The sequence below is a fragment of the Harmonia axyridis genome, chromosome 6, assembly GCF_914767665.1.
Source record: "Harmonia axyridis chromosome 6, icHarAxyr1.1, whole genome shotgun sequence".
Taxonomy (NCBI): Eukaryota; Metazoa; Arthropoda; class Insecta; order Coleoptera; family Coccinellidae; genus Harmonia; species Harmonia axyridis.
The window spans coordinates 39,170,846-39,198,558 of record NC_059506.1 but is presented as its reverse complement, the minus strand read 5'-3'; the positions used below and the strand labels follow the sequence as shown (position 1 = coordinate 39,198,558).

General features: G+C 37.3%; 1 protein-coding gene and 1 long non-coding RNA gene across 3 annotated transcripts in view; both read right to left on the bottom strand.

Annotated features, from left to right (window-relative positions):
• LOC123683335 (voltage-dependent T-type calcium channel subunit alpha-1G) overlaps positions 1–27,713 on the bottom strand; it is a 194,780-nt gene that overhangs the window by 55,429 nt on the left and 111,638 nt on the right. For both annotated transcript variants that reach the window (XM_045622310.1, XM_045622309.1), the window contains exons 4-5: positions 20,117–20,228; positions 18,691–18,922 (exon numbers count right to left, since the gene is read on the bottom strand). In XM_045622310.1, coding sequence (XP_045478266.1) covers positions 18,691–18,922; positions 20,117–20,228 — 344 coding nt within the window. The remainder of the gene's footprint in view (positions 1–18,690; positions 18,923–20,116; positions 20,229–27,713) is intronic.
• Positions 7,331–8,085, bottom strand: LOC123683338. The gene is made up of 2 exons (XR_006747968.1): positions 7,566–8,085; positions 7,331–7,513 (listed from the first exon to the last, which is right to left on the bottom strand). It is a non-coding gene; the product is annotated as an uncharacterized LOC123683338 (long non-coding RNA).

Here is a 27,713-nt window from a genome sequence, read left to right as displayed (position 1 = left end):
GACGAAATGACGAACCAATAATTCTATCGTAAAAGTTGGATAGAGCGTAGGCGGAAAATGCAGAGAAGATTGGAGATGTATTGGGGGTAGATGGGGTTTTAATAGGTCCTAAGATGGGTATCTGGATGGATATCGTAAAAATATTGTGTTATTAGTTATTTTGGAGATATTTAGTGGCTTTATACGCTTTATTAGTGATTACGTCACACACCGCCATTTTAGTTCTCCTGTCAGTGTTCGGAATCCAAACAAACAAATTGTCATTCAAATTAGTACGTTGTCGTTGAAGAAATTGGCTTATTTTGATGAATACTTGACTTTAATTTTCATAATTTACATTTTGGATTGTTTTTTATCAATAGTTTTACACCTTACGATTGAATTTATCTCGTAAATCTGTTTTTAACTTCTTAACTCAAATGAGTTGCTTTCCCCTGGTGTTTTCTCCAATCAATCCAGTTGTTACGTTATTTTTCTCAACAAGTGAATTATTTTCAAATATTCTCTAGATGTAACATAAATAAGGTAAAATGAAGCTCGCGGCTTAGCTCTAGTGGAGAAGGGGTGGATTCTATAATTTTTTTCTTAATTTAAAATGAACAGCTCAATAAATAGGGGGGGCGCCAGATAGTTTTAATAATATCAATCGAATATAAACAAGATTCCTACTTTTCTGTAAAATTTCCAAAACTACCAAATTACTAAGTACTTGAAGAGAAAAGCGTTATATTTATGATATGAAATGTAATTAATGAATTTGAATTGAGTGCACTTAAGTATGAACAATAATTTAAAAGAATGAATGCCGGCTTTCATTTACAGAGAATTTCACAGATAATGGTATTCACAATAAAATAATAAACTGTAGGATTTTAGTTAAATTTCAGAGTCTATATATGGTCCAATATGGTTATTCAATATATTCAAAATAAATTATTAATTTTGGTAATTTTCTCTAATGAAAATAAAAGGGTTGTACTCATCCAGAGGGAGAAGTCCAGTTGATGGAAATGTTGAATTCGGTTCGCTCCCAACCGGTTAGAAGTTATTCCAACCCTCAGTATAAGGCAATGGGGGTGCCTATGTCCAAGGGATGTCTTTGCATCAACCAACACGCCAATAATTCAGGTTGATCCACTTATATATCGAATCAGTAAAATATTCAGAAGAATTGAAAGAATTGAAAGCCTGCAATTAAAACTCATGAAGACAATCATTTGAAATTTGTACTTTACATTACCTAAGATGGAGGGCGGCTTTTATAGAAATTTCTATCAGAGTATGTAGAATTTTTATCCCGTACAAGACGGAAATTCTGCTTGATTCCAAAACGTGATATAAATATCCAAAATAATCAGCAAAATTATGATATTATCTGCAATTTTCCAAATAATCCAACTCAAATGGTCGAAGACAGAAAATCTTTATTCGGATTAGCTGAGATGCTCTACACTCGAGAAATACGGAAAAATGAGTTCCAATTGATGTATCTATATTTCACAGATGGGATTCAAAACAAGTTTTTGCGACTTGACAATTTGACGAGAAAAGATGTTATATTGGTTGCCTATACTTGAGGAGCGGGAAATGATATATTTATTTGAAATGACCACCCCAACACAATTTCTGGCAATTCAATACCAGAATCGCGAACAAGACAAAAACAATTAGAAAGTGTACCTGACGATTCCACTTCAGCGGTACATTCATTCTCCAAGCAGAAATAATATTAAAATAAAAATGATAAAAAGAAAAAAAACGTTACAACTCCCCCCCAGGTTAAATGAAGAGTTAAGCAAACTCTTCAACAGATCCTTCCTTCAGATCATTCACGTGCCATATTCCACAAGACTTACTCGAATCATCCTCCAGTTCATAAGACCAACGACCAAGCTTAGATTTTATCCTAAATGGACCGACATATCGAGGGCTCAATTTAGCAGAAAAAAATTTAGACTTATTTGATAGAGCATGATTTTTATGCCAGACGATGTCACCAACATTATATTCTACGGGACGTCTTCGAAGATTATATCTTCCCTCGGAAGCTCTATAAGCTCTTTCCAATTTTTCTTTAACTTTATTGTATAAATGTAAAAAGTTACCAGACCTATTCAAATCGACGTTATCACGGACCACATTGATATTTTTATCAGGAATCGTTATATCATGAAGATCTCCACGAATAATATGTTCACGCCCAAAATTTATAAAATACGGAGTGAATCCTGTGACTTCATGGACTAATGTGCGAATGGCACAACTTGCAGACGGAAGGAATAAATCCCATTTCCTATGATTTTCTTGTACATAACAAGATAGAGTAGTCTTAACAACCCTATTAACTCTCTCTACAGGATTATGTTGGGGGTGGTAAAGAGCATTGAACAACATTTTCACCTTATATTTATTGCACAAGTCGGTAAAGTGTTTTCCCCTGAATTGAGTACCATTATCAGCTATGATATACTTTGGCACACCAAATAAAAGGAATACATCATTTTCCAAATGCTCGCATATCTTCAATGCGTTCGCCGATCTTAGCGGAAAAGTTAAGACAAACTTTGAGAAGTAATCAGAGATCACAAATATAAAACTATAACCCTTCGTAGATCGCGGAAGAGGTCCCATCAAATCGATACTAAGCATCTGAAAAGGTTTCGTTATAGTTGGTCGACTACCCAATAAACCTGCTGGACTTTTTTGAACTGATTTATGACCTATACATATCTTACACTTCTTAACAAAACAACTAACGTCAGAACGCATTTTAGGCCAAAAATATTTTTCACAAATTTTCTTATATGTTTTGAAAACACCAGGATGGCCACTTGTCGGAACACAGTGAATGGCATGAATAACAGACGAACGATTTTCTTTGGGTACAACAAGTTTCCAATTCAAATCATCACCTGACAACACAGAAAAATCACACTTAACATATTTAAATATTTTATCATTTTCTACTCTCCATTGTGGAAATTTTAAAGGACTATCAAGAATTTTTGATCTCATTGATAAATACCACTTATCTTTAACGGTATTAATATCAAAATCAGAATGATCTTCCTCAGGAGTAATACTATCTATCACCGGGACAGAACGAGATAGAAGATCAGGAACAACATGATCCTTGCCCTTACGATGTATAATCTTGAAATCAAATTGCTGTAAGCGAACAGCCCATCTACACAGTCTCCCATTCGGTTCTTTTAAGTTGTGCAACCAAATTAACGAATGATGGTCGGTCACAACAGTAAATGACGTACCTTCCAAGTACGGCCTGAGCTTTTCCAATGCCCATACAACACATAAGAGTTCTTTCTCTGTTGTGGAATATGCACGTTCCTGTTTGGTCAGTGATCGACTAAGGTAACAAATGACCCTTTCACCTTGATCAGACTCCTGGGAAAGAACGGCACCAAGACCATAGTTACTTGCATCAGTCTGCACAATAAATGGCAAGCTGAAATCAGGACACTGTAATAATGGAGCACTAATAAGATATTCCTTCACAGAATGGAAGCTGGCTTCACATTCTGAATTCCAATTCCAATTTTTACGCAGCAGCCGACAAAGAGGATTTATTCGGGCAGAAAAATCGGGAATAAACCTCCTATACCAAGAAGCCATGCCAATAAATGACCGAACTTCTTTAACACAAGAAGGTCGAGGAATCCTTAAAATAGCTTCAACCTTCTCAGGATCCACTCTGAGACCGAATTTATCCACAACATACCCTAAATAGCGAAGTTCAGACCTACAAAACTTACATTTTTCTTTATTAACTGTAAGTCCAGCGTCAAATAGTCTCGAAAATATTTTTTCAAGGATTTCCATATGCTTCTCGAAGGAGTCAGAAATTATAATGATATCATCGAGGTATACGAAAGCATACGGTTCCAAATCAGGACCAATCACCCGATCAATAAACCTCTGCCAAGCAGCAGGTGCATTCTTTAAACCAAATGGAACGCGTTTAAATTGATACAATCCTCTATTAGGAATCGTGAAAGCTGTATATTCCTTAGAAGATTCTTTCATAGGAATCTGCCAGTAAGCTGACTTTATATCGATGGAGGAGAGATATTTTGCTCCCTTGAGGTTGTCCAAAATCGCAGAAACAAAATGTAAAGGATAGGCATCTGGTTTCGTAACTTTATTCAATTTCCGGTAGTCCACACAAAACCGATATCCACCTTCTTTTTTGCGGACTAATAATATTGGCGATGACCACGGACTACGAGATTCCTCAACAATACCCAAATCAATCATTTTCTGAAGTTCAGAATCAATATGCTGTTGAACAACATGAGAGACGGGATAATACCGTTGCTTTATAGGAGGAGAATCCGTTTGTATCTCAAATTCCGTGAGATGTGTACATCCCAACCGATCACCTTGCAATTCAAACTTTTCATTTATAAATTTATCCAAAGTATCACGTTGTGCGTCAGATAAATCATTACTATCGGTGATTTGACTTTCGGATTTATTCTGCACATTTATTTCATCACAAGAAAACTCCCAACAATCCCGATTCAAGTTTGGTACTATCTCCATCGATTTCCAAAAATCTAACCCTAATATTAATGAATGTTTCAGCGATGGAACGATCAAAACGTTCACAAGTTTAATTTTACCCATAAGCTCCATGGGAACACAGACCGACCCAAGACTTTCACAGACATTTCCATTTGCCACACTACAATTCGGTGCGTCCTCACTATTCAAATTGATTCCAAAAGGCTTCAATAATTCCCAACTATCATTTCCCATGATAGTCCTAGTAGCACCTGAGTCTAGCAAACCAAGAAATTCTCTTCCGAAAACTTTAACCTTAAGGTAAGGTCTTTCATCATGACCGGAGTGAGAAATTATAAAATCCAATAAAACTTTTTGTTCTGAAGTGATATGAGAAGTTTGATCGAAACTAATGTGTTCTTTGGTAGAAGCATAATGATCATCGGGGTTCTGCCGTCTACCTTCGGAAGAGCCCCTTAATTGTTTTCCGACATCGCAGTGGTACGTGAACATGTTTTACAATCTCGAACAGTAACACCAGGAAAACCGCATTTATAACAACGTTTGGTTTTGGTCGCTCTACAAACCCGAGATGTATGACCGAGCTTCCTACAATTCCAACATGTAACCGATGATACCTGTGAACCCATATGACTAGACGACGAAGATGCCTCAACATATGCTAAATCTGGTTCAAGATCATTTTTTCGACGTAAAGGCTTCGAGAAATTTTCTACAGAATGTTTCTTTATTTCTAATTTCGAACAAAGATCAATGAGATGATCTAAGGAATCCACCTCAATTAATCCAAGATGGAGCTGGAAGAAGGGAAGTATATTCCGCAAAACTAAGCGAAGCTGTACAGATTCAGGAACATTATACGATAGGCGCGAAAATAGAGTTGTCATACAAGCCACATAAATACCGATGTTTTCATTTTCTCCCTGTGTGCGTTTCTTGATTTCTTCAAATAACCGATCGTCATAGTCGTGCGGAAGGAACTGTTTCTTTAAGGCCATCCCGATATCATTCCAATTATTGAATTTCTTTTTATTTGCTCTAAACCAAGTTAAAGCTGAACCACGAAAAAGGTCAAAAGCCGATTCAAAAAGTTCTTGTTCTCCAATATGTCTAGAAACTGATAGTTCGTCAACACGTTCAAGAAAAGCTAATACCGACATATCTTTACTATCTCCAGAAAATTGGAGGTTCCATTTAGTAACAGGAATCGATTTTGGATGTAATGCGCTAAACTCAGTTGGATGTGACGTTTTGTTTTTAGGTGTCGAATTACAAATATTACCATGTGCTGCTGTTTCTTCCTCAGAAGATAAATCGTCTTCCAAATCAATATTGAAAACACTCGGATTCAATATGCTCGCTTCTTGAAATTTTAAGTTTTTAATACGAAATTTCAACTTAGGCATCAATGTTAACGCTTGAGAAAGGAGACTACTTCTAAGTTTAATTTTATCCGACTCAGTTGGATTAGTCCTATCTATTCTTTTCATAACGTGAGCTATTTTTGATGAAATTTTCTTATACGCCGTGGTCTTATCATCACCTTCGAAAATTTCAATCGAAGAAACTATTTCCTTTATTTTATCCTCAACAATTTTAAACTCCTCATCACAATTCAACGCATAAGCAGGGTAAGTTAATGACTGACCTGACCGTTCTAATTTCAAAACATTCCTAAGACAACTTCGCATCTTGTCCACTGTACCCACATCTTCAAAACCTCTTATTTTCAACTCATACTCAAGCTCATCTTTCGATAGCCTATTACATTCCCACTGCAAATCCATATCGATACAACTTGAATGAAAACACAAAAAAAAAGAGAAAATTGCACTAAACCAATTGAGAAAATTGAACCTATAGCCCAAATTATTAACTAAATCAAATGAAGTCAGGACTTCAGGAACAAAAAATGAAAAAATATCGAAAATATTCCGAAGAATTTTCGAAACAACTTTATTGGCGTGTAGTGTATGCAAACCAAGAATTGACCGAATATGAAATCAGAATACACAAAAACCCGTTGTAATGGAAGCGATAATGAATCTAACCAAATGTTAGCAGCAAAAAAAAAAGAAGTAAACAAATCTAATCTGCACTAAATGAAGTTTTTCAATAATCAATTAAGTTGAACTAAGGTATATTTTTGGAATAAAATTCAGAACTAATTTATCAAGAGGAATTATGGACCATATATTCAAAAAAAAAGGGGCCTCACACGTTGCGGTGCCAATTATTTATGTTACGTTATTTTTCTCAACAAGTGAATTATTTTCAAATATTCTCTAGATGTAACATAAATAAGGTAAAATGAAGCTCGCGGCTTAGCTCTAGTGGAGAAGGGGTGGATTCTATAATTTTTTTCTTAATTTAAAATGAACAGCTCAATAAATAGGGGGGGCGCCAGATAGTTTTAATAATATCAATCGAATATAAACAAGATTCCTACTTTTCTGTAAAATTTCCAAAACTACCAAATTACTAAGTACTTGAAGAGAAAAGCGTTATATTTATGATATGAAATGTAATTAATGAATTTGAATTGAGTGCACTTAAGTATGAACAATAATTTAAAAGAATGAATGCCGGCTTTCATTTACAGAGAATTTCACAGATAATGGTATTCACAATAAAATAATAAACTGTAGGATTTTAGTTAAATTTCAGAGTCTATATATGGTCCAATATGGTTATTCAATATATTCAAAATAAATTATTAATTTTGGTAATTTTCTCTAATGAAAATAAAAGGGTTGTACTCATCCAGAGGGAGAAGTCCAGTTGATGGAAATGTTGAATTCGGTTCGCTCCCAACCGGTTAGAAGTTATTCCAACCCTCAGTATAAGGCAATGGGGGTGCCTATGTCCAAGGGATGTCTTTGCATCAACCAACACGCCAATAATTCAGGTTGATCCACTTATATATCGAATCAGTAAAATATTCAGAAGAATTGAAAGAATTGAAAGCCTGCAATTAAAACTCATGAAGACAATCATTTGAAATTTGTACTTTACATTACCTAAGATGGAGGGCGGCTTTTATAGAAATTTCTATCAGAGTATGTAGAATTTTTATCCCGTACAAGACGGAAATTCTGCTTGATTCCAAAACGTGATATAAATATCCAAAATAATCAGCAAAATTATGATATTATCTGCAATTTTCCAAATAATCCAACTCAAATGGTCGAAGACAGAAAATCTTTATTCGGATTAGCTGAGATGCTCTACACTCGAGAAATACGGAAAAATGAGTTCCAATTGATGTATCTATATTTCACAGATGGGATTCAAAACAAGTTTTTGCGACTTGACAATTTGACGAGAAAAGATGTTATATTGGTTGCCTATACTTGAGGAGCGGGAAATGATATATTTATTTGAAATGACCACCCCAACACAATTTCTGGCAATTCAATACCAGAATCGCGAACAAGACAAAAACAATTAGAAAGTGTACCTGACGATTCCACTTCAGCGGTACATTCATTCTCCAAGCAGAAATAATATTAAAATAAAAATGATAAAAAGAAAAAAAACGTTACACAGTTGAGTAACGAAATGAAAAACAGACTTAAAAGATAAATTCATCACTAAAGATATTTTTTTAGAATATTTCACGAACAAAGTCAACATTCATGAGAATTAGTGGGAGACTGTCCGTATCCATGGTTATGGCCGTATCCATGGTTATGTCGTTGAAAACGTCAAAATTGTTAGACCAATCATAAGCTGGTTTTCTCGCGATAATACCAGCTGTCTTTGGTTTGTGATTGATCAGATACGGTAAAATTCCGATAGGAGTGAAATGTTTCTAGTTTATCGTTCGGCTGATCAAATTTGAAATGAAAATTGATTTCATGAATAAGAAAATATTGGGAATATTGGACACTATTTTTATTGTTTAATTTATAACAACGCCGACGTTTCGGAACAGTTCGTTTCTTATTAATTAAACAAAAATGGATGATAACCAATTAATAATTGATTCAATTGATTTTGTGACTTAAGAATCCTAGAATTCCTTTCCTAAAAAAACTGCACAACATAGAATCAAACTTCAAACTTGTGAACAACTCGAGTAGTAGCGGAAGTAAACTTTCTTTTTGTCGGTTTGCTAAATCGAGTAAACATTCAGAATAACGTCTGCGTTTTTCAGACTAACTTCGCCTACGAGTGCCTTCTAGTAGGTTTAGAACGAACGTCTTCAACTTTCTCGGGACGTTGAATCGACAGAGCGCTTACTTTCGGTCAACTCGGAAGCAGAGCCGGCTCCGAATGGCCCGATAAAAAACAAACCTCCATCTGGCACACGTCCCCGAACGTGGGAACCCCCTCGGGGCGGGAGGGATGTAAAGAAAACAACAACGAGAGCCGGACAGGTCCGACCGTAATAGCCGAAAGTTTTCCAACCTCCAAGAGCTACTTACAGGGAAATTCGATTTGCGGAATCAGCTTTCCTTCGCCGGTAGGAGGCTTTTCGCCGATTTATCCTTTATTACAATAACGTAAGGGAGCGTCGGGCATTATAGGAATGCTGAAAGGGGTTCCTGTTTGGAGATAGACACCAGCGCCTTCTAGCGGATGCAGCTGAAAACGTTCTTATGAGTATTTAGTCTTCCTTAGACTGGAACTACTTCGTTTCCAGTTTCTTCCGATTAGGGATTCATCAAGCCAAGTAGCGTGACATTTTAACCATCTACTTGACTTGACAATCAAGCTCGTGAAAAATTACATACTTGAGCTTGACTTGACTTGATTTAAGATATTTATTGCTTGACTTGATATCAAGCTACTTGATATTACTTGAGCCTGATATGCAAGCGTCGGACGGCATATATTTCTGCAATCTCGTGCGTGCTTAGACTAAATAAGGGGATTCCTGGAGCGCCGAGACACTGAAGCATTCGCCAGTGTGACTTTATTAGTAGTTTTCTCACATTCCTATGAAATATATTGGTAAATTTTGGTAGTTCCAGAAATATCTTTCCAAACTTGACAAAAAAGGCCAAGGATTTTTTATCAACGCCAGCATCTTCAGCTCCTGTTGAAAGACAATTTTCCAAAGCTGCTGTTATCGTTACAAAAACTAGCAATAGGTTAGACGGTAAATCTATAAAATGCCTCATGTGTCTTAGATCCTGGATAGAAAATTATGAAATCAAATAAAGCCTGGCGGTTTCACAATACTTGACTTGAGATTGAAAAGGAAAAATTCATGGCGAGCCTAAACTAGAGCCCGAAATTGCTTTCTGAATCCTAAAAAATTATGCTGCAATTCTCTCCTTGATGATGTGAGTTCCTGATTTTTCATTGGTCATCATAAAAGACTTTTCACAGTTCTGTTCTTCTAATCTCTGAAAATCCACTTATTAAACGCTTAAAATAATACGATATAGCTTTAACGCTTTTATAATCTGCTCTAATGGTCCCAAATTGTCATGCAAATTTGAGAACGTAACTTTCTAGCTTGAAACGAGATTCTTGTTGATTACGTTCTGTTCTCGAACTATTATTTTTCTTGTGAGTCAGTTAGTCAATTTCTGCTGTCACAAAGAGTTACGAAAAAAAGGTTAGTAGTGGTATTGTCTCGCATGGAGAACATTTATCGTTTATATATCCCATTTGAAGAATAATCTTGTTAAGGCTCTCCAAACTTCGATAAGACAACTCCCGTACTGCAGCTGTATGCTCTCACTGTTCGAACAGTATTACCCCAAAGGCCCTAGAGGCAAGAGGGGGAGAGCATCAAGCAGAAGTAAATTTCCTCCATTTTCAATAAGAGAATGACGTTGGATCCGGGGATATGTCGACGTTACGCCAGTTATATATTTGTGGAGCCGCCGAGGAGAGCTGACAGACGGACAGACATCCTAGACGGTTATATCGGGTGGGACGTAAGTTACGTTCGAAATGAACGAACTGCTGTCACATCGGTGTGAAGTTATTCTCTAATATGGATACGGAGAGATTGTGCAATTTGGGATTCGTCGGCCTCGAGGGAAAAAAAAATGTGATAACTTGCGATATTTGTCAGATGGAAATTGGTTTCCTTGATTCCTTCCTCTTTGAAATTCAGTTGAATGATGAAAAAATGAATATAGTCTTTTGGTCGTTATCATCTTCAATCATATAGATCATGCTTGAAATAGAATCACAGTAAATTTGAATTAAAACAATTTTTACATGTCCCCAACATGGTTAGATCACGTTGTCGGATTGTGATATATTTTCAAATCCACTATTTCGTTATGAATGTATATTATATTGAATGAAATATATTTATTTGAGTGATTCCCGATTAAATATGCAAATTTGAATATTTGGAATTCGATATTTTTCCTAATTGTCGAATTTATAATAAGCTGAATATTTATTATTTTCTGTATCTACCTGATGAAATCCAAGGTTCGGCAACTTTTGCTTTCCTAGTGTCATCGGTTATTTCACGTCGTTTGGCGCGCTTGAAATTTGTTTTCTGTATTTCAGATATATTTAGGTATCAACTTCGATATATTTTGGGTTAATATGAAACGTTGATTCATTATGGGACATAAGAAGTGCGTTCTTCGTGGAGAAACTCGCGAATTTTGTGAAATATCGTATCACTGATATGTTTTAATTTCCGCGAGCTTCATGTCAAATTTGATAGTTCATGTTGGGAACAAAAATGACATATCTGTTTTCTCTAACCATGTTTATTACTCTGAGGTCACAAGCAGCCAATCATAATATCCATACCAATTTTCATCGATATCGGAACAGATATCATAACATATGTTGTTCCATCAGTAATTTCCAAATGTCGACTTCACAACTCAATAACTTTAACAACATTCGTTAAAGAATACCATGTTTTATTGAATCCTGCATTCTTACTGATAAACCCTTTACTGATGCACATATTCGAGTTTGTCTTTGTTTGATGAAAGATATTTTATCTGGAAATATTTTCTGTTTTATGTCGCCAACTATCAAAAGTTTTCAGACGTTTCCATACAACTTTCGGTCTGATCTGAAAACTTTCTACAGTCTTCAGCGCTGTTTTATTATCATAAAGAGAATGGAGAGAGATAGGGTTGGATGTTTCAGCTTATTCTTCCCAATGGTATCGTTTTTTCCATTCATTTTATCGTTTTTTGGTCGCCAAATCATATTAATCTCTTCAAGTCCATCAACCGGAGTATCGCTTAAATCCACCCCTTTGATATCAATTCCCCCGCCGACCAATGACCGTGAAAACTCGGTCGCTTTGATCTCGCCGACGAAAGTGAATTTCCAGCGATATTTACGAGCCGCGGTCACCTCCCATCAATCGGTTTGCTTTTTCCATTATGTATTAACCGAGAGAAGGCTGTTTCGTCCTTCATTCCCCCCTCACGTTTAGGTCCAGACGAGGGGGGGACGTCCTTAATTCGTTTAACGAAGACGGGTCGGCGTGTTTTTTGTCGGTCCCACGGGACGGCGGGGGATCTCCCGACTTTCATATTTTATGTTTCATTAATATCGAATTGGCGCCCCCCCTTGGGGACGATCTCGGGAGGCTGTGTGCGAGGATTTGATCAGGTGTTGGGGGAGGTGATCTATTGGAGACTGGAATGGTTGTGACAGATCGGATCATGTGTATTATAGGCTTAATTGTTTTATCAACTTCAATTCTCTGAGTTGGAGATTATTTATTAATCTTCTAAAAGGTTTCCAGATAAGTTGGTTACTCTATATTGAATTATGTCAAAGTGATATCTGATTTTAAACGATCTGGTATTGGATAATGGATAAATATCTTGCTATATGTCAAAATTGTGTCATTTATTCATCATAAGTGAATTAGTTCTTGGGTATATGACATCACGAATCTGATAGAAATTGATATATTATGGAAAATGAGGTGAATATGGGTGATTCGACTTTAGAATTGGGTCAAGGGTTGTATCAAACTTGGAAATTGGACACGAAATTTGAAATTTTTTCTTTAGTTACAAGCTTCAAGAGATGCATGTCAAAATTTCGGAATATATAGAATCAGTAGTAGGATCCTACTGATACGTTCTTAATTGGTTCCCCTTCTTTCCCATCACCATAGTTACTATAGTGAGGGAAAGGAAGCTGTATCAAGTATTAACGTATAGATGGATAATAAATTAGTGGGATCCAAACACAAGATAGAGATATTGAAAGTGACGAGATATTTTTCCTACAAGTTGGGCTTTCCCCACTTGTTGCACGATATACTATTTTCTACTCCCCCTACAGAAAATGACGAAATTTGTACAAATCGCCAACTATGTAAGTGTCTATGTAGTCACTGTGCAACGTGAAAATCTGCGATTTACTTCAACGTAAAAAGAGTGCAGGATCAACAGCCAATAAGGTAGAATATGTAAAGTAAATCGCACAGCGAATAAGATAAAATCTTTAGTAGTTGTCACGGAAACGAATAATAGTAAGCGTATAGCCAATAACTTTTTGACCTTCCGCGGTTTGCCAACAGTTTTTGGATTTGCTTAAGTTTTTATGAAAATGAATATGGTCGCAGAAAAAGTCTAGTACTCAACTCGAGTTGTAAGACAATTACGCACTTCTAGAATTATAATTCCTAGAATTTTTTTAGATTTAGAGTTGATCTAGAGCATATTTAATTCTCATATAAGTTAGTAGGGTTAACAACAAACAGAAAACCCTACATTTCCATTTACTTATGTTACACCCTCAAGATGATACGCGCATAGAAATGGACGCCCAAAAATACAGTCTTATCTACGCGTTGGAATACTGGAAACGGCGGAAACTCACCAACCGATTTACACGGAACGAATCAGCTCCTGGACTACCGAAAAATTAACAATTCATCTCCTCGTTTCCCCGTTTCACTAAGGTATAAACGACACACATATTCCCAAAGGTCCAGAAGGACACAAAGCCCAAAACACACCTAAATAAATCTCCTGCTGCAATGTTGCGGACTTCCTGGCGTATTGTTCCATTCGAATAAAGGCGAGGAGGCATTATTACCCACCTGCCTGTATTTTATGCATTGCCCAGAACTGTTTTAAAGACCTCGGGTCGTTCTGGCTAGCAGCGATTCGCCAAAAGTCGCCATGTTGACTTTCCGACCATTGGACGCGGATCGTTCGAGAAAATCGGATTATTCTGTGACCGTTTCCTACTTCCAATTTTACCGCTTGGCCTTCGCCGTTCCGAACGGGCCGTTATCGCATTTTTGCGTTGATCATTTCCATTATTAGATTGCGGCCTGTGCACTGGCAAGGCGCGTGACGAAAGTTTGGAAGTAATTGTTTTTCGGGGAGGTTTTTGGGTAATTTTTTTCTTAGGTCAATGATTTGTGGTTCTTGATGCTGGTGGTAGGGAAGTTTTGAGTCGAATATTCTCTTATTTTAATGAAAAAGTATCGCTTTTTCAACTAGATCCTCAATGTAGCATCTAGAGAACTATAAGACTTGGAGAAAAAATCTTCAAGGATCCCTGATCTGTTTTTTCGAAATAATTAGATATCAGAAAGCAGATCATAGATATCTTGATTCATTCTCGAGTTACAGGCCGTTTCTGAAAAATGACTGTCTCGAATTTTTCGCAAAACAACTGAAAAAAAAATTTTGGAATTTTTCGAATATCTCGAACAGAAACAAAAATAAAGCGAAATATTTGAATCCGTCATTTTTAGAATCGCCCTGTACCTCCAGAATGAATCAAAATATCTATGATCTGCTTTCTAATATCTTATTATTTCGAAAAAAGCGATACTTTTTCGGACGACAACGTAAGTTCAGTAATTTGTTTTTCACAAATGCATCAATGACAAGGCGATTTCTGTTCCTCTTATCAATGTTCTAAGGTTTGGGCGAAATTTCGGGAGTTGGTGCAAATTTTGCCTAATAATTTGTTAACATGAACTCTTCTTTATAACACTGCTTGTGTTGCTAGAATGTAAAATCCATGTTTTCATAATGATAAAGCAAATATGTATAACAGCAAAGCGGTGTGGAAGATGGATATAGACCCAGAGGGTTTGTTTCCCCAAACCGTACCTACATGCATACATCAGTGGCGCCGCCACACCTGGCTTATCTCAATGATTCCATCTTTCTGGTCATCGACCCGATAAATATTCAAAGCTACCCTTTAATATCTACGAACGTATTAACAGTAACGGCAAAACCGCGCGTTACCGCAAAAAGACGACCGCACCTCTGCACCTCAACTATATGTGAATTACCCAGACAATAATCTCCCCCTCGTGTGGTAAAACAAGAATCCCCTGACTCGATAATCCCCCTTCCCCTATGCACCTCCACACGGCCATCATTTCATTTGGACCTCCATCCCATCTAAAGCCGTACGTCGCTGTTGAATTTTTTAAACCGACCCGCCGACTGTTCCGAGTCTGACTAACCCTTGTTTATTAATAACAACGCCGCCGCCACCCCCGCCTCAGGTTTTCCCGTTAATCTTGTCGGGGGAACGAGGTCTTTCCTTCGGACGGTAATGGAACGTATGGGGGGTGGAGGGGAATTGGATTGGAGGCTGGGGGTTATCGGGATAATGGGGATTTATATGTTTCGGAACGTTGCCGATGTGTTATTTGTTTGAAACATATATGGGGATACTTTCAGGATCGGTAAGGTACAGTTCAGTTCCCGTAAGGTACAGGTCAGTTCTCGTATGGTACAGTTCAGTTCCCGTGAGGTACAGTTCAGTTCCCATAAGGTACAGTTCAGTTCCCATAAGGTACAGTTCAGTTCTCGTAAGGTACAGTTCAGTTCCCCTAAGATACAGTTCAGTTCCCATAAGGTACAGTTCAGTTCCTGTAAGGTACAGTTCAGTTCTCATAAAGTACTGTTCAGGACCAGTTTGGTTCAGTTCAGAACTGATACGGTTCACTTAGATTCGGTAAGGTTCTATACAAGACTGGCTCTGTTGAGTCAGTTTAGGTATAATTTGTTGCATCTTCTTTTGTTTTCGAGCTATAGGCCAAGATAGTTCTCTGTACTTCTGGTATCTCAAATTTAGCCCACCCTGTACATTTATCTAACTTTCCTTATGTTTCATCTACTTTAAAATATCGAACTGTATGTTTCATGGAACAGAAACATTCAGTTCGGCAAAAGCTTACCATTCTTCCAAAATCTAAAACAAGTTTCCGTAACCATTCTCAACAATGCAATTAAACGAGTATACACCACTTCCTTACACTTCGGCCAAACAAAAATCCCAGAGATTTTAGTCGAGAGCGCTTTCAGATATGAGATCTCATTCATTAATATCGCCAAGAAAAAGTTACTAGGGATTCGACACGTGATCGGAATATCTTCGGTGCCCCAACTATACTCGCTTTTCATGAAAGCGAGGATTTTCTTATTATGTGGCGGAAAAACGTTTGATATATAGGGGCACGATATTGGACGCGACCGAAAAAATATCCTACATGAGGTGATTTTTGCCCTTTCCCTTTGGGTGAAAGGGATCCAGGATTTTTTCCTCTCGGTCAGTATCAATCTTATTGGATTATCTTTCGTTGAATTGTTGATAGGCTACGGAATTCCTGAGAATTGATGAAATGAGGGTGGAATTCAAAAGGGACCCTATGTTATTCAACGTTTAAGTTTTTCCCTATTTCGTACAGGAAGTACAGAATGAGGCAGGGTCTCGTTCAAAAAAATCACTGGAGTGTTCGGTAATCGGCAGTGGCCATAGAGTATTAAACATAGATAGAGGGAGTATACGCAATTTTAACATGTCCCCAACATGGTTAGATTACGTTGTCGGATTGTGATATATTTTCAAATCCACAATTTTACTATATCGTTATAATCGTATATTATCTATATTGAAATATATTTATTCGAGTGATTCCCGATTAAATATGCAAATTTGAATATTTGGAATCCGATTTTTTTCCTAATTGTCGAATTTATAATAAGCAGAATATTCATTATTTTCTGTATCTACATGCTGAAATCCAAGGTTTGGCAACTTTTGCTCTCCTAGTGTCATCGGTTGTTTAACGTCGTTTGGCGCTCTTAAAGTTTGTTTTCTGAATTTCTGATATATTTAGGTATTTTTTTCAATATATTTTGAGTTAATATGAAAAGTTGATTCATTATGGGACATAAGAAGTGCGTTCTTTGTGGAGAAACTCGCGAATTGAGTGAAATATCGTATCACTGATATGTTTTCATTTCCGCGCACTTCATGTCAAATTTGATAGTTCATGTTGGGGACAAAATTTGCTTACTGAAAATGACAAATGCTCCCTCTATCTATGTTTATTACACTGAGGTACTGACCGATCCTTATGCAACCGAGACTTCACTATTATTTACCAGAAAAATATTTAAAAAGTAATAATTCCGTCTTGTCGGAAACCCTCCTACACCAAAATGGTGCTTAATAGAACCACACCAACCCTGAATTACAGTCTTCTTTCATTGTTCAAGAGGAAAATAACCAAAATCCAGTTTGTATAACTAATACCTAAATAATTGGAAAGTTATGGAAAAGCGTGGATGACACATTTACATCGTAGGCCAATAAACAGCTGTTTGTTAGGACAAACAGCCAACAGCCCCCCTCTCTTTCGACACTTCAAGCCACCCCTCCTCCTCCCGTCCCCTTAACAACCAAGCCGCCAACAAAACCAATCGAACCTGCTCTGTTCAATCAACCGCACAAACCAATTATCAATTGGAAACTCTCGAAACTTGGAGATCCCCTCGTTATTTTAACAATCTATACACACGGCTCGGCACGGAACTTTTAAACCGGAAACGCTACGGCCCAACTTCCAGGCTGCTATAATTAATTAGCGATCGAAATTTGCGGGAAAAACAGATTCGCCTACGTCGGTCCCTGGATAATGAGAAACGCGAACGTATTCTGGTTTATTCATTGCATTGATATGCCGCTGGAAACGGAGGTTTCTGATCAAATCACAAGTGAAAAAAAAATTGGGAATAAGCAGAGCTGGATGCGGTCAGTATCTGGATGGGTGACCGATGGCCCGCTAAATAAAGGGATTGAGATCGATTTAGCCATTCCAAATTTCGAAATATTCAGATTTTTGTTCTAAAAACCTGTTCAATCAGTTTTCAAGAGATCGTCTGAGGTGTTGGCAAATCTAACAGCATCGTTATAGGCTATCACATCGTGTTTTTGGATGCTGACTTGGCTAATCACTGATAATCGGTTCGGTTCTCAGTTCACTCGGATGTTTCCCCTTCCACAGTTCTTCCAAACTTCATCTGCTGATAGGACTTTACGCTCTTACGGTTCAGAAGGTATTTATATCAATAGTGCCTTATCAGCTGTTCTACGTTAAGATCGTCTCAGCTTTCATGAAACATTATGCTTGCACAGCTTCAGATTTCTCTATTGATCAACCTTTATGCTCCACATATTTTGAGTTTCTTGACAAGTGAAAAGAAGAATTCAGGTCCAGCATACAGTTTTCTCAAATTCATAAGCTTTAAACTTTATCAACTCCATTGCGTTCAACACCTCCAACACTACTATGTCTGGGAAGTCGTAGCAGAGCTTAGAATATAGATAGAAGGAACGGAAAGTAAACATTTGTGCTCGATCCCGAATACAAGAGAGATGGAACTTTAGTGTCACCAATCATAATCGAGCTTGCTGATTGTGTGTGCGAGCCATAGACGTGAAGAAACCTGATTTGATTGTTGAATGCTTTACAAGGAATCCCTTTTTCTTAACTTCACAATAGCTAAATCATTAAACTGAGAAAAACATTGACCCTCTTGAAACACGAAAAAATTTTTATGAATAAATCACATTGTAAACTATCTTTGAGCATGAATTGATAATTTCGAAATTAATCAAATCATGATACGCTACTGCTATAGTGTCCTGTCAGACAAGGAGTGATGAATGTTGGCATCAAAACAAATGCATCAGTTACAAGGCGATTTCCGTTCTTCTTATTGGTGTTCAAGTAGCAGAGTCATTTTGTTACTTCTAGGCAGATGTTTTAAGTTAGTCCATCTGGTCCGCATCTGGTAGCTAACGAGATAAACTTTCTAAACAAGAATCTTCATAACTCAGGTATTGAAAAAAAAACAGATCTCTATAAGAAAAGCATACAAGATTATCAACCAATACTTCACTTACTTGGTATCCTGTTGATCGCCCTCAAAGGCCTAAGAACCCTAATCGTCCTAAATGCAGAAAGGTTGAGGTTATCTACGTGAAGAGCGTATTCTATAGCGCCAGAAAGGACTATAAACAGGTCCAATCGGTTCCAGGAATCGGCCAAGTAGGAACCTCTGCCGTAGACACCCATAGCTATCATCTTGATGGTCATCTCCAGGGAGAAGAAGGCGAAGATAAAGTCGTCGAACACCTACAAGAAACAAAAAGAAACATATTATTCAAAAGAAACCCAAAGTTCGGTTTTGTTTTGATAGTATGCGATAATTGAAGTGTGCTGAGCTGGAAGTAGGACAACGTTGCCATGTTGAAATCTCATATAAATGAAAATGTTAGCCTTCCGCTCTATCAACGTTATCCCTGGTTCGAATCCAGTGGCTCGTTCTACGTTCAATTAAGCCTGGAATTGCCTCCTCTATTTCTTCGTCCGAAAAACGACACGAATTTGTCATTCTTCCTTCGTCAAATGTGGTGAATGCAACCACGCGGGCTTACACGCCCAAAAAAAGAGATTCAATCTCGGTTTTCCCCGCGATAAAACACAAGCCTTCTTGTTTTCCACAAACGGGGATTTATGGATTGCCCACGCTATCAATCTTTCCGACAAATCCCATCAGTCGAATGCGTTACAACTCGTGCAGATTCCAACGAAATTGTTCTGTATTAATTTGGAGCTGTGTTGGGTTTTGGATACGCGCTGTACTTTGGATGAGGTACAAGAGAGATTGACTGGAGGGAAAACACTCCGCAGATTTTGAGGTCAGCTGTTTTCTGGGACTTTTCTAAGTTGTATCAGATGTTATTCTTCAGATACGATTGGATGCTGACCCCATTCAGGATTAGATTGAGATTATCTAGCGATAAACTTCTGGTCTTGTATTTCGCTTAATAAGTTCCCAGGAGATGTTATCATCAAATCTGGAGCTTTGGATAGTCAAGAACTGACTTCTCAAGATGTGCGCTTCATAGGCTTCCCAGTTTTGAGCATCTGCAGATGCAAAAAGTCTGCAAATTTGATCTGCATACTGTGGAATATTGTACAGACAGTATTCCTTCAGCATTGCTACTTATTCTAAAGCTCAGTCCGTGACTGTTGCAAGAGCTTCTTGGTATGAGACATAGCTTGAGCAGGTGTGATTCTTCAGAGAGTTGTCCTATTGTCCAACTCTCATTGATGAAAAGCTATCATGTATGCACTTTCCAAACCTACTGAAAAGTTTAAGTCGAGCAGAAGTTAGCCTAAAAGGCCTTACAGTATCAACTTCGATACCACTACGTCTATGGAAATTGCTCTTGTAGAAGTTAAATATGTTGGGGTGTCTTTCAAATTAGGTTTTTGATACAAAAACTAAATATATTTCAAATTATTCATTCTTAAAACGCTCACCTGTAATATTTTACACCTGTTCGACTTGCACTTGTCATCTACACATGGTTGGTACATTCCCAGGGTGATGCAGTTCAGCAAGATGACCATCATGGATACTCTCTCGAACCATGTAATCTTTGTTAAGGAATATTCTTAATGAAAGTGTTGTATTTTATGGTTTTATTGAATTTTGAGGAATCTGATGATTCACCTGAAAAAAGACTGGTATATCTATACTTTAGATCTGAAGAACGAATGACTATTGTTGGAGTTCTTTCTTTTGGTATTGGCTATGGAATTTTTTTAGTAAGACGCTGTATGAATTGTGATGATGATGCAGCAATGGAAAAAGTGCCAAATGACAATGTATCAGTCCTCTTCAGTACACTCATCAAACAGGCTACTTCACGTTGATTTTGATCATTATTAGCGATCAAAATGCAGCAAGATCCCCCAGGATTACTATTTCCCTATCTGAACATTTAAAATTATTAAAGGCACAAACATTTCAACTCACCAGAGTAACTTCATTGCCACTAGAGTTATTGATATTTCAAGAGTTTTCAGTGGCTAATTTCGGAATCCGCGTTGTAATGTCTGTATTTGCGATAGCCCAGCCTCGCTGACCTCTCATACGAATCGAAACAGCCCAAACACATTTCAGCGAATAATTCATCGCGATAATGTGCATAGCTGTCCAAACGGCCGTCAGTATCTTGCTGCGAGGGCTTATATTACAGTAAAATATTCATTTCTATCATAACTGCACATAAAACCTCATTTTGTGGTCGGTATTTACAAATCGAAATGAATTAATTTATCGCCAACCCATGAAAATTTGAATTGATGAGAGGGTTGTTGAGGGTTATCAACTGAAAATTCGTCATAACCTGGTTTGTATATTGGACCGCTCGGAATTGCCACAAGTGGGATTTGTGATTCACAGAAAGTTTTTTGGTTGGTCGATTGTTATTATGAACTGGGAATGAAGTGGGCCGAGGAAAAAATGGCAACCTCTACTGTTGCTATTGTCTGACATTTGTTTCATTTTCCAGATAATCTACAATTTCTTATGGTTTTTTATAGTTGATTATTTCACTTTTTGTTTCTATCAGCAAAGTAGATATCTACTTCAATCGGTTATTCAATAGATTAGGTCTTGATGGAAATTCATTATCAAATAAAATTTCACATATTATATTTGTGGAAATTATTTCGTTTCGAATTTTTTTTTCACAACCGGTTAGTACACGTTGCTTCCACAGATGTTACTGATTTTATTGCGAATAAAAAACCTGATTGACAAGTGAGCAATTATCAAGATTGTTATTTGAGCTCTCTTCTCTTGAACAGATCGTAAAAATTTAGTAACCGGAAGAACTGACAGGGATTCAAGAGCTTTTGAGCGTTCGGCTATTCATGCGCGAATTGCACCTTTGTAGATAACATATACAGGGTGTTCCTAAATTGGAGGTACAAAGGAAAATGAGAGATTCCCTGGATAATTTTAAGAGAAAAAAAGTCCTATAAATATGGGCTTGTAAACGCTTTGTTTTAGAGATACAGGGTGTTTCTTGTAGTCCTATTTTTTTGTGATGATTGTACTAGTTTATCAAATCTGTTTTAATCTTCTCTACAGATTGGGTAAATTAGTACCAAAACTTGTAATTAATTTCTTCATCAAAACTTACTAACTGAATCTTTATAATTGGATTTTCTTGAGGATTATCTACTAGAGAATTATTTGAATTTTTTTCGAGAAATCGGTAGCAGATACGACAAAATTACGAGAAATCTAAAACTGTAGTATTGGACCAAAGTCCCTTTTTACATTTTTTCAAGCTACTAGTGGTCTTTCTGAAGGAAAGAAGTGGTCTAAAAAATATCACTCTATAGATTTGAATTCAAAAGTAGCATATCACATGATGAGAATTTCAAATTGGAAGAAATATACCAAATTTAAATTGAAAAACTTATTGAGGGAAGCTGGTATGAGAAAAAAAAACTTGAAGATAATTCTAATTTTAACATCCTGTATCTCGAAAGCAAACCGTCTGCGGTCCTTTGTCTACATTACCTTTTATTCTTAAAATGAACCGAATAATCTGTCATTTTTGTTATCTACAATTTAGGAACACCTTTTATATAATTATGTAGTCCCCAGAGCTGCAGTTTAAGCATAAATGGACGTGTGCTCGAAAACACCTGCTTGACTTATTTTTTTGTTTTAAATTAGTTTCATCTGAAAATTTGTCAGTGATTGAGAAGGATTCAATGATTCAGCTATACTATTTAAAACAGTGGCGTCAGCTTTAATTTTGTCGATGATATTTTACATTCCCAAACTTCAGTGGCATTTTTTTAAATATCTGTTACACTCTTTTGTGAGACCTTTTAAAAGTGGAAGTTGGCTGTGGAGCACCCTCTTATTTGATGATTCCATAGATAAAAAAGCCATTTGAGCCTTTCAGTTTATGAAACAGACCATTAAATGGAACCGAATCTGTTCTTGGTCATTTCCCCAGGCCTGAAAGAAACAGATCGATGCCCGCGTGGTAATCCCGGGCCAGATGGCGTCGCGACGGCCAATAACGTTGTAATCGGCACGCGTGTGTGCGTCTTCATAAACAACGTGGCCGAGACTCTCGAAATTGCCGGGTTCAATTAACCGCAAGCCCGTAAATCAGCGAAAGGCTCCTTCGAAAATTTCGGTAATTAGGTTCTCCGCAGACGCATCGCGTTATCATCCCCTGGTCCCCCCCGCATCCTCCGCCTATCTATCCTGCCGAATTGTGTTAATTCCCCGAGTTCCATACGTTGTGCGATTTAATTAGGGTGGGTTCCGTTTGAAAATCGGTTTAATCACGCGTTATTTCGACGTGTAAGCCTCGCAGTAGAGTTTCATAACGTTTTCGGTTTTGGGGGAGAGGGGGGTGAGGTTTCCAGTTCGGTATCTGGAAGGAAATTGGTATCTGCTACGCTGGACACGAATTGGAATGACTTTGAGATTATGTTTGAGGGGATTATGGAGTCAAAAAACGCTTTTCTCAAATATTGGATTGACTCTCGGTCTTTACTTGATTGAAATTCGTTAGAATCGGAATTAAATGACTATTTCCACTTTTAAATTATTCAGAGGGTCACTACGGGGATATCAAAAACCATTAGAGATACAGGATGAATTGAATTACAAAAAATTGGGGTTATTTAGGGATTAGTGTGTTGGTGTTAACAGATCCAAAAAATCTACAATGGTTCCCGAGATATCTCGAAAAAACTGAAAATCGAGATTTTCTTTTTTTCTGTATAACTCATTCGTTACTGGAGATAACTCCACGAAATTCGGTTTGTGGACATTATCCAATATAGAGATTCTAATGGCGTTGTCAGATTTTTTCTGTTTTCCATTGTTGCAGAGACGCGATAGTCTTTTTTTTTTATGAACGCCATATTGGTTTTTCATATGAAGTGATAAAAAAAATTCGAATTCTGCTATGTATCACACTCTACAAAAATATCGAGTCTAGGTACGCAAATTTGAAGAGTTCTTATGTGAAATCATCATTTGCTATCGCGTCTCTGAAACAATGGAAAACAGAAAAAATTTGAAGACACCATTAGTATCTCTATATTGGATAATGGCTACAAACCAAATTTCGTGGGGTTATCTACTAAAACAAATGAGTTATACAGAAAAAAGAAAATCTCGATTTTTACTTTCACTTTATTCGGTGAAGAAGTGACTCTTTCATGGCTCGCCTTCAATCACTACTTTCGGCGGGTAAATAAAAAGTGACACTTCTAGCCTTATGAAATAATATAGGTACTATTTTTCTCACAACTCTGAAAATTACAACTTCGAGTTAGCAATTCCCCAACGACAACCAGAAAAACAAATCGCTCGTCATCGAGAAACACGGGATTACTTTGAACAAAAGCCTCAGTGCCATAACGTTGGTATTCGCAGCACCCAACGGCTTGTCACAGACACAGCGCTGTTCAGGCAGAATGGAGAAAACAATCTATGATCCGCGGTGTAGCGCGCCACAATTGAAAATATGCTCGCCTGTCATTGTCACGGGAACCGATAAAGCCTCACGGATGAAATGAAGTCGATGGACTCTGCAGGCGAGCGTTCCGACCATAGAAACATGCGATGAACCGTTTGACAGATGACGGTATATGAATGGTTGGCTATGTATGACCTCGTGAACTGCTGGGGGCGAATGATTAATTCGATTTGAAATTAGCTGGGGTTTCAGAATGATTGTGGTTTTTTTTTAATACTGCTTGCAAAGATTCAAAAAAAAAGTACCGTAGAGCGGTGTGACTGCACAACTTTTTACAGTTTTCTTGGTGTAACTTTTTCGTTTTTTTGTGAAATGAGTCCTGTGCAAAGTATGTTTACTTTGAACATTTTAGTTGTCGACTGCTTTGGTTAGAATCAGATGAAAAGGTGCACACTTCTCTTTTTTTATTTTTAAAAATTTGGTAAAGTCACACGCAAGTCGGTGCGAGTTTGCCAATGCCCTAAAAATGCGTTTTTTGAAAATTTAATGAAGTGTTGGCGGTATATGTTAGTGCAATAATGCCTCCGGGTTCGCCCATATATATTTTTTTAATTTTATTCCAAAGAGTTCTTCTGCGAATGTTGTACACTTCGGAAGCTGTCTGTATTGAAATGTTTTCATTTCGACTGCATTGATTGCTCGGATTAGTCCGTATAATCACTATATTTCCTTGCATCCAACTTTTTTTTGTATCGACGACCCATAATTGTGCCTTCAAATAAAACAGGAGAAACAAATTTGGTATGTGGCAATGTCTCCCGCGAAAGGGTCACAATAGAAAAATTTCCCGAAATGTCGAAATCCCCTCAACCAAATTTTTTCAGTTTTTTTTAACGTGACGTTCAATGAATATAAAGTAAGCTGCTAAATATATTTCGATGTACCGTTCGCCATATGTAGGTACATAGTGTGGTTAAAGGTTTCGATTCGTGATTTTTGTAAGATGTTGCCAACGTTACGAAAACAAAGTGAAACTTAAAATATTCGGCAGTTCGGCAAAGTCACCTCCGTTGGCAAAGTCACACCGCTCTACCGTATCTTAGATATTTTCACGATGCGTATAATGTAATCTACTACAGCTCTGGCAAGTCGGTATCTTGGGATTTAATATCTACGATTTACAAAGAAATGCGAAGTGAAATGCGTTCACGCGACAACGTTCTCCCCTCTTCCCTTCCAGAAACAGTGAAAGTCCAATTATAAATGAGAGTAGAGTACATCTCTCTCTCCCTACGAATCAGAATGCAGATTAGCTAGACCAAATCATTTCGAATACCCATTCCCTGAAAGCGATGTTGGAAAATAAGTTGATCATACTTCCTTCAGGTATTTAACTGATGGGATTTCAAATATATTCCTCGCATTGGATATCTACAATATCAAGACGTATTGTTGCCAATTCTATATGCATCTTGGTTTTGGTTACTCTATATGCAGTAACTCAGTTTTTTTGCACCATCTGCGTTCTGAATTCATTTACTGCATCTTGTGACATGAAGTTATCTGAGATATAGGTACCTACCGAAAAGTATCGTGGATAACTCTTGGTGGAACTCAAAATGATCTCATCAAACATCTGAAAAAGTAACTCAAAAAAAACTAGATATCCAAGATCCTGGTTTAAAAGCATAACTAGATTCCTAAAGAAGCTTTAGATACTCTTTCAGGAAGTATCTTATTGTAACTAGTAACTTTAACAGCTCTGTATTTTTGTACGCTACATTTTCATTACTTTCTCTTGATTTCACTGCATTGTAAGCCTAAACCAACCAATTGCAAACAAATTGAAAACAACTAGTTACAACATCGAGGTTTAGGGTGAGATCCAGTTGGTCCAGATCTTCACAGACTCTCCCAAACTTTTTCTCGCTTCCATCAACCAGTTAGCGCATTAAGGCAACGAGGTGTTTAATTAATTACAGATACGTAACCAGCAGATTCGTAATTAACACGGGACTAACAGCATCGTCGATCTGTCCGTCTTCCCCTGGATGCAGTTAATTTGGAGCCAGCATCCGGCCAGTGGCGTTTCTTCGCGCCGGGGGGAAATTGGACATTAGCTGAACCCGTTACCCTTTTTCCATTAGGCATCTCTTTTAGTTTGAAAGCGTGAATTTTGCCATTTCCTATCGGCGATTAGTGGGCCGTATGGATGCAGGGTTCAGCCTAATCGAGTCTGGCTACTTTTAGATCGGATTCGGGGAGATTTGATTTTATTTCACGACGTACGCAGATTTGGATTAGTTGGTGATTCATTCAGAGGTTTTGGTTTTTACATAAATCCAGACTTCATGGTGCTTCCCGATGGATGTTAAAATTTTACCAGTTAGAGCTTGTGGTTAGGAAGTTTTCGATTCAGTTTTGTATGCGTCCATCGAAGCATTGAGGTCGATATCAAAAGATGCAATAACGAAAGAATATACCATCAGAGTCATAATTAATAAATGTCTAGCTCACAACAAAATGAATATAACAAAGCTTTGATGCAAAAAAACTAGTTCATTGAGCCTTTGACGCTCATTTCGGCATTCAGAAGAGAAAATACGCGTACCAGACCTCCAGAATTAGTCGAGGGACAGATGGAATAATTGGTAGATCTCTTTGTATTCTGGTATTGCTGTTTATTCAATTCTGATATGTGCCATGAAATCGACTCTCTATTGTCCTGTCAGGCATGTAACACTATTGTACAGAAACATTTTTCAATTCTAAGTAGGTCTTAGTACATCAGTTTTTGCCCTTCTCTTTGATATCCTGTATTTCCATTCCTAATAAATATTCTGTTTGAACTTCTGTACTCATTGAGAAGAACTAACTCATTATTGTTATTTTTAGAGCATAGCTATTTATTGTCCTTTTATTTTCAGAATGCAATTGCTGAGATATGTTAAGAATCACCACCAAACGGAACTTTAAGTGGTGAACCAGTTTTCTTTAGAGCTACCATGGCCAAAAGGTCAAAGGGAAGGAATTGATGGAAGGGTCTTAGAGCATGGTTTGACCCCTCACGGGGTTGGGTCACTAAGGGATCTCCCGGAAGTTATTCCCATCTTTGATCTTGATGGCCTTGATGAGTATTTATCTGCTGTGATGACTGAACAATTATTACAATGGTGGGTATTGAAAGTTAAAGCTTTATAGTTTGAAATTGTTGACTTCATATATTCTGTCTTCGATTTTCAGCCTCACTGAGAATTTTCCTGTTAATTAATTTTAGATCCATTGATCAGTTTTGCTCCTTATTGGGGGCTTTTCAATAGGCATTATACAATTTGAAAATGGTATTATTGTAACACTGTGTATTATTTTTCGACATTTCGTATGTCATTTGTGTTCAGCAGGTTATGCCATTCAATCATGGAAGGATACACCATCCAATCATGGAAGAATCCATCAAGTAGTGTGACAAACTTGAGGAGCTGTCTCTATCGATTCATTGGACGATTTCTAGATCGCCCAAAATCATTATTTACATTTATATACAAAAATACTGGTAGTTTCCAGTTCCCGATCATAAGCAGTGCAGTGACTCAATAAAATACAGT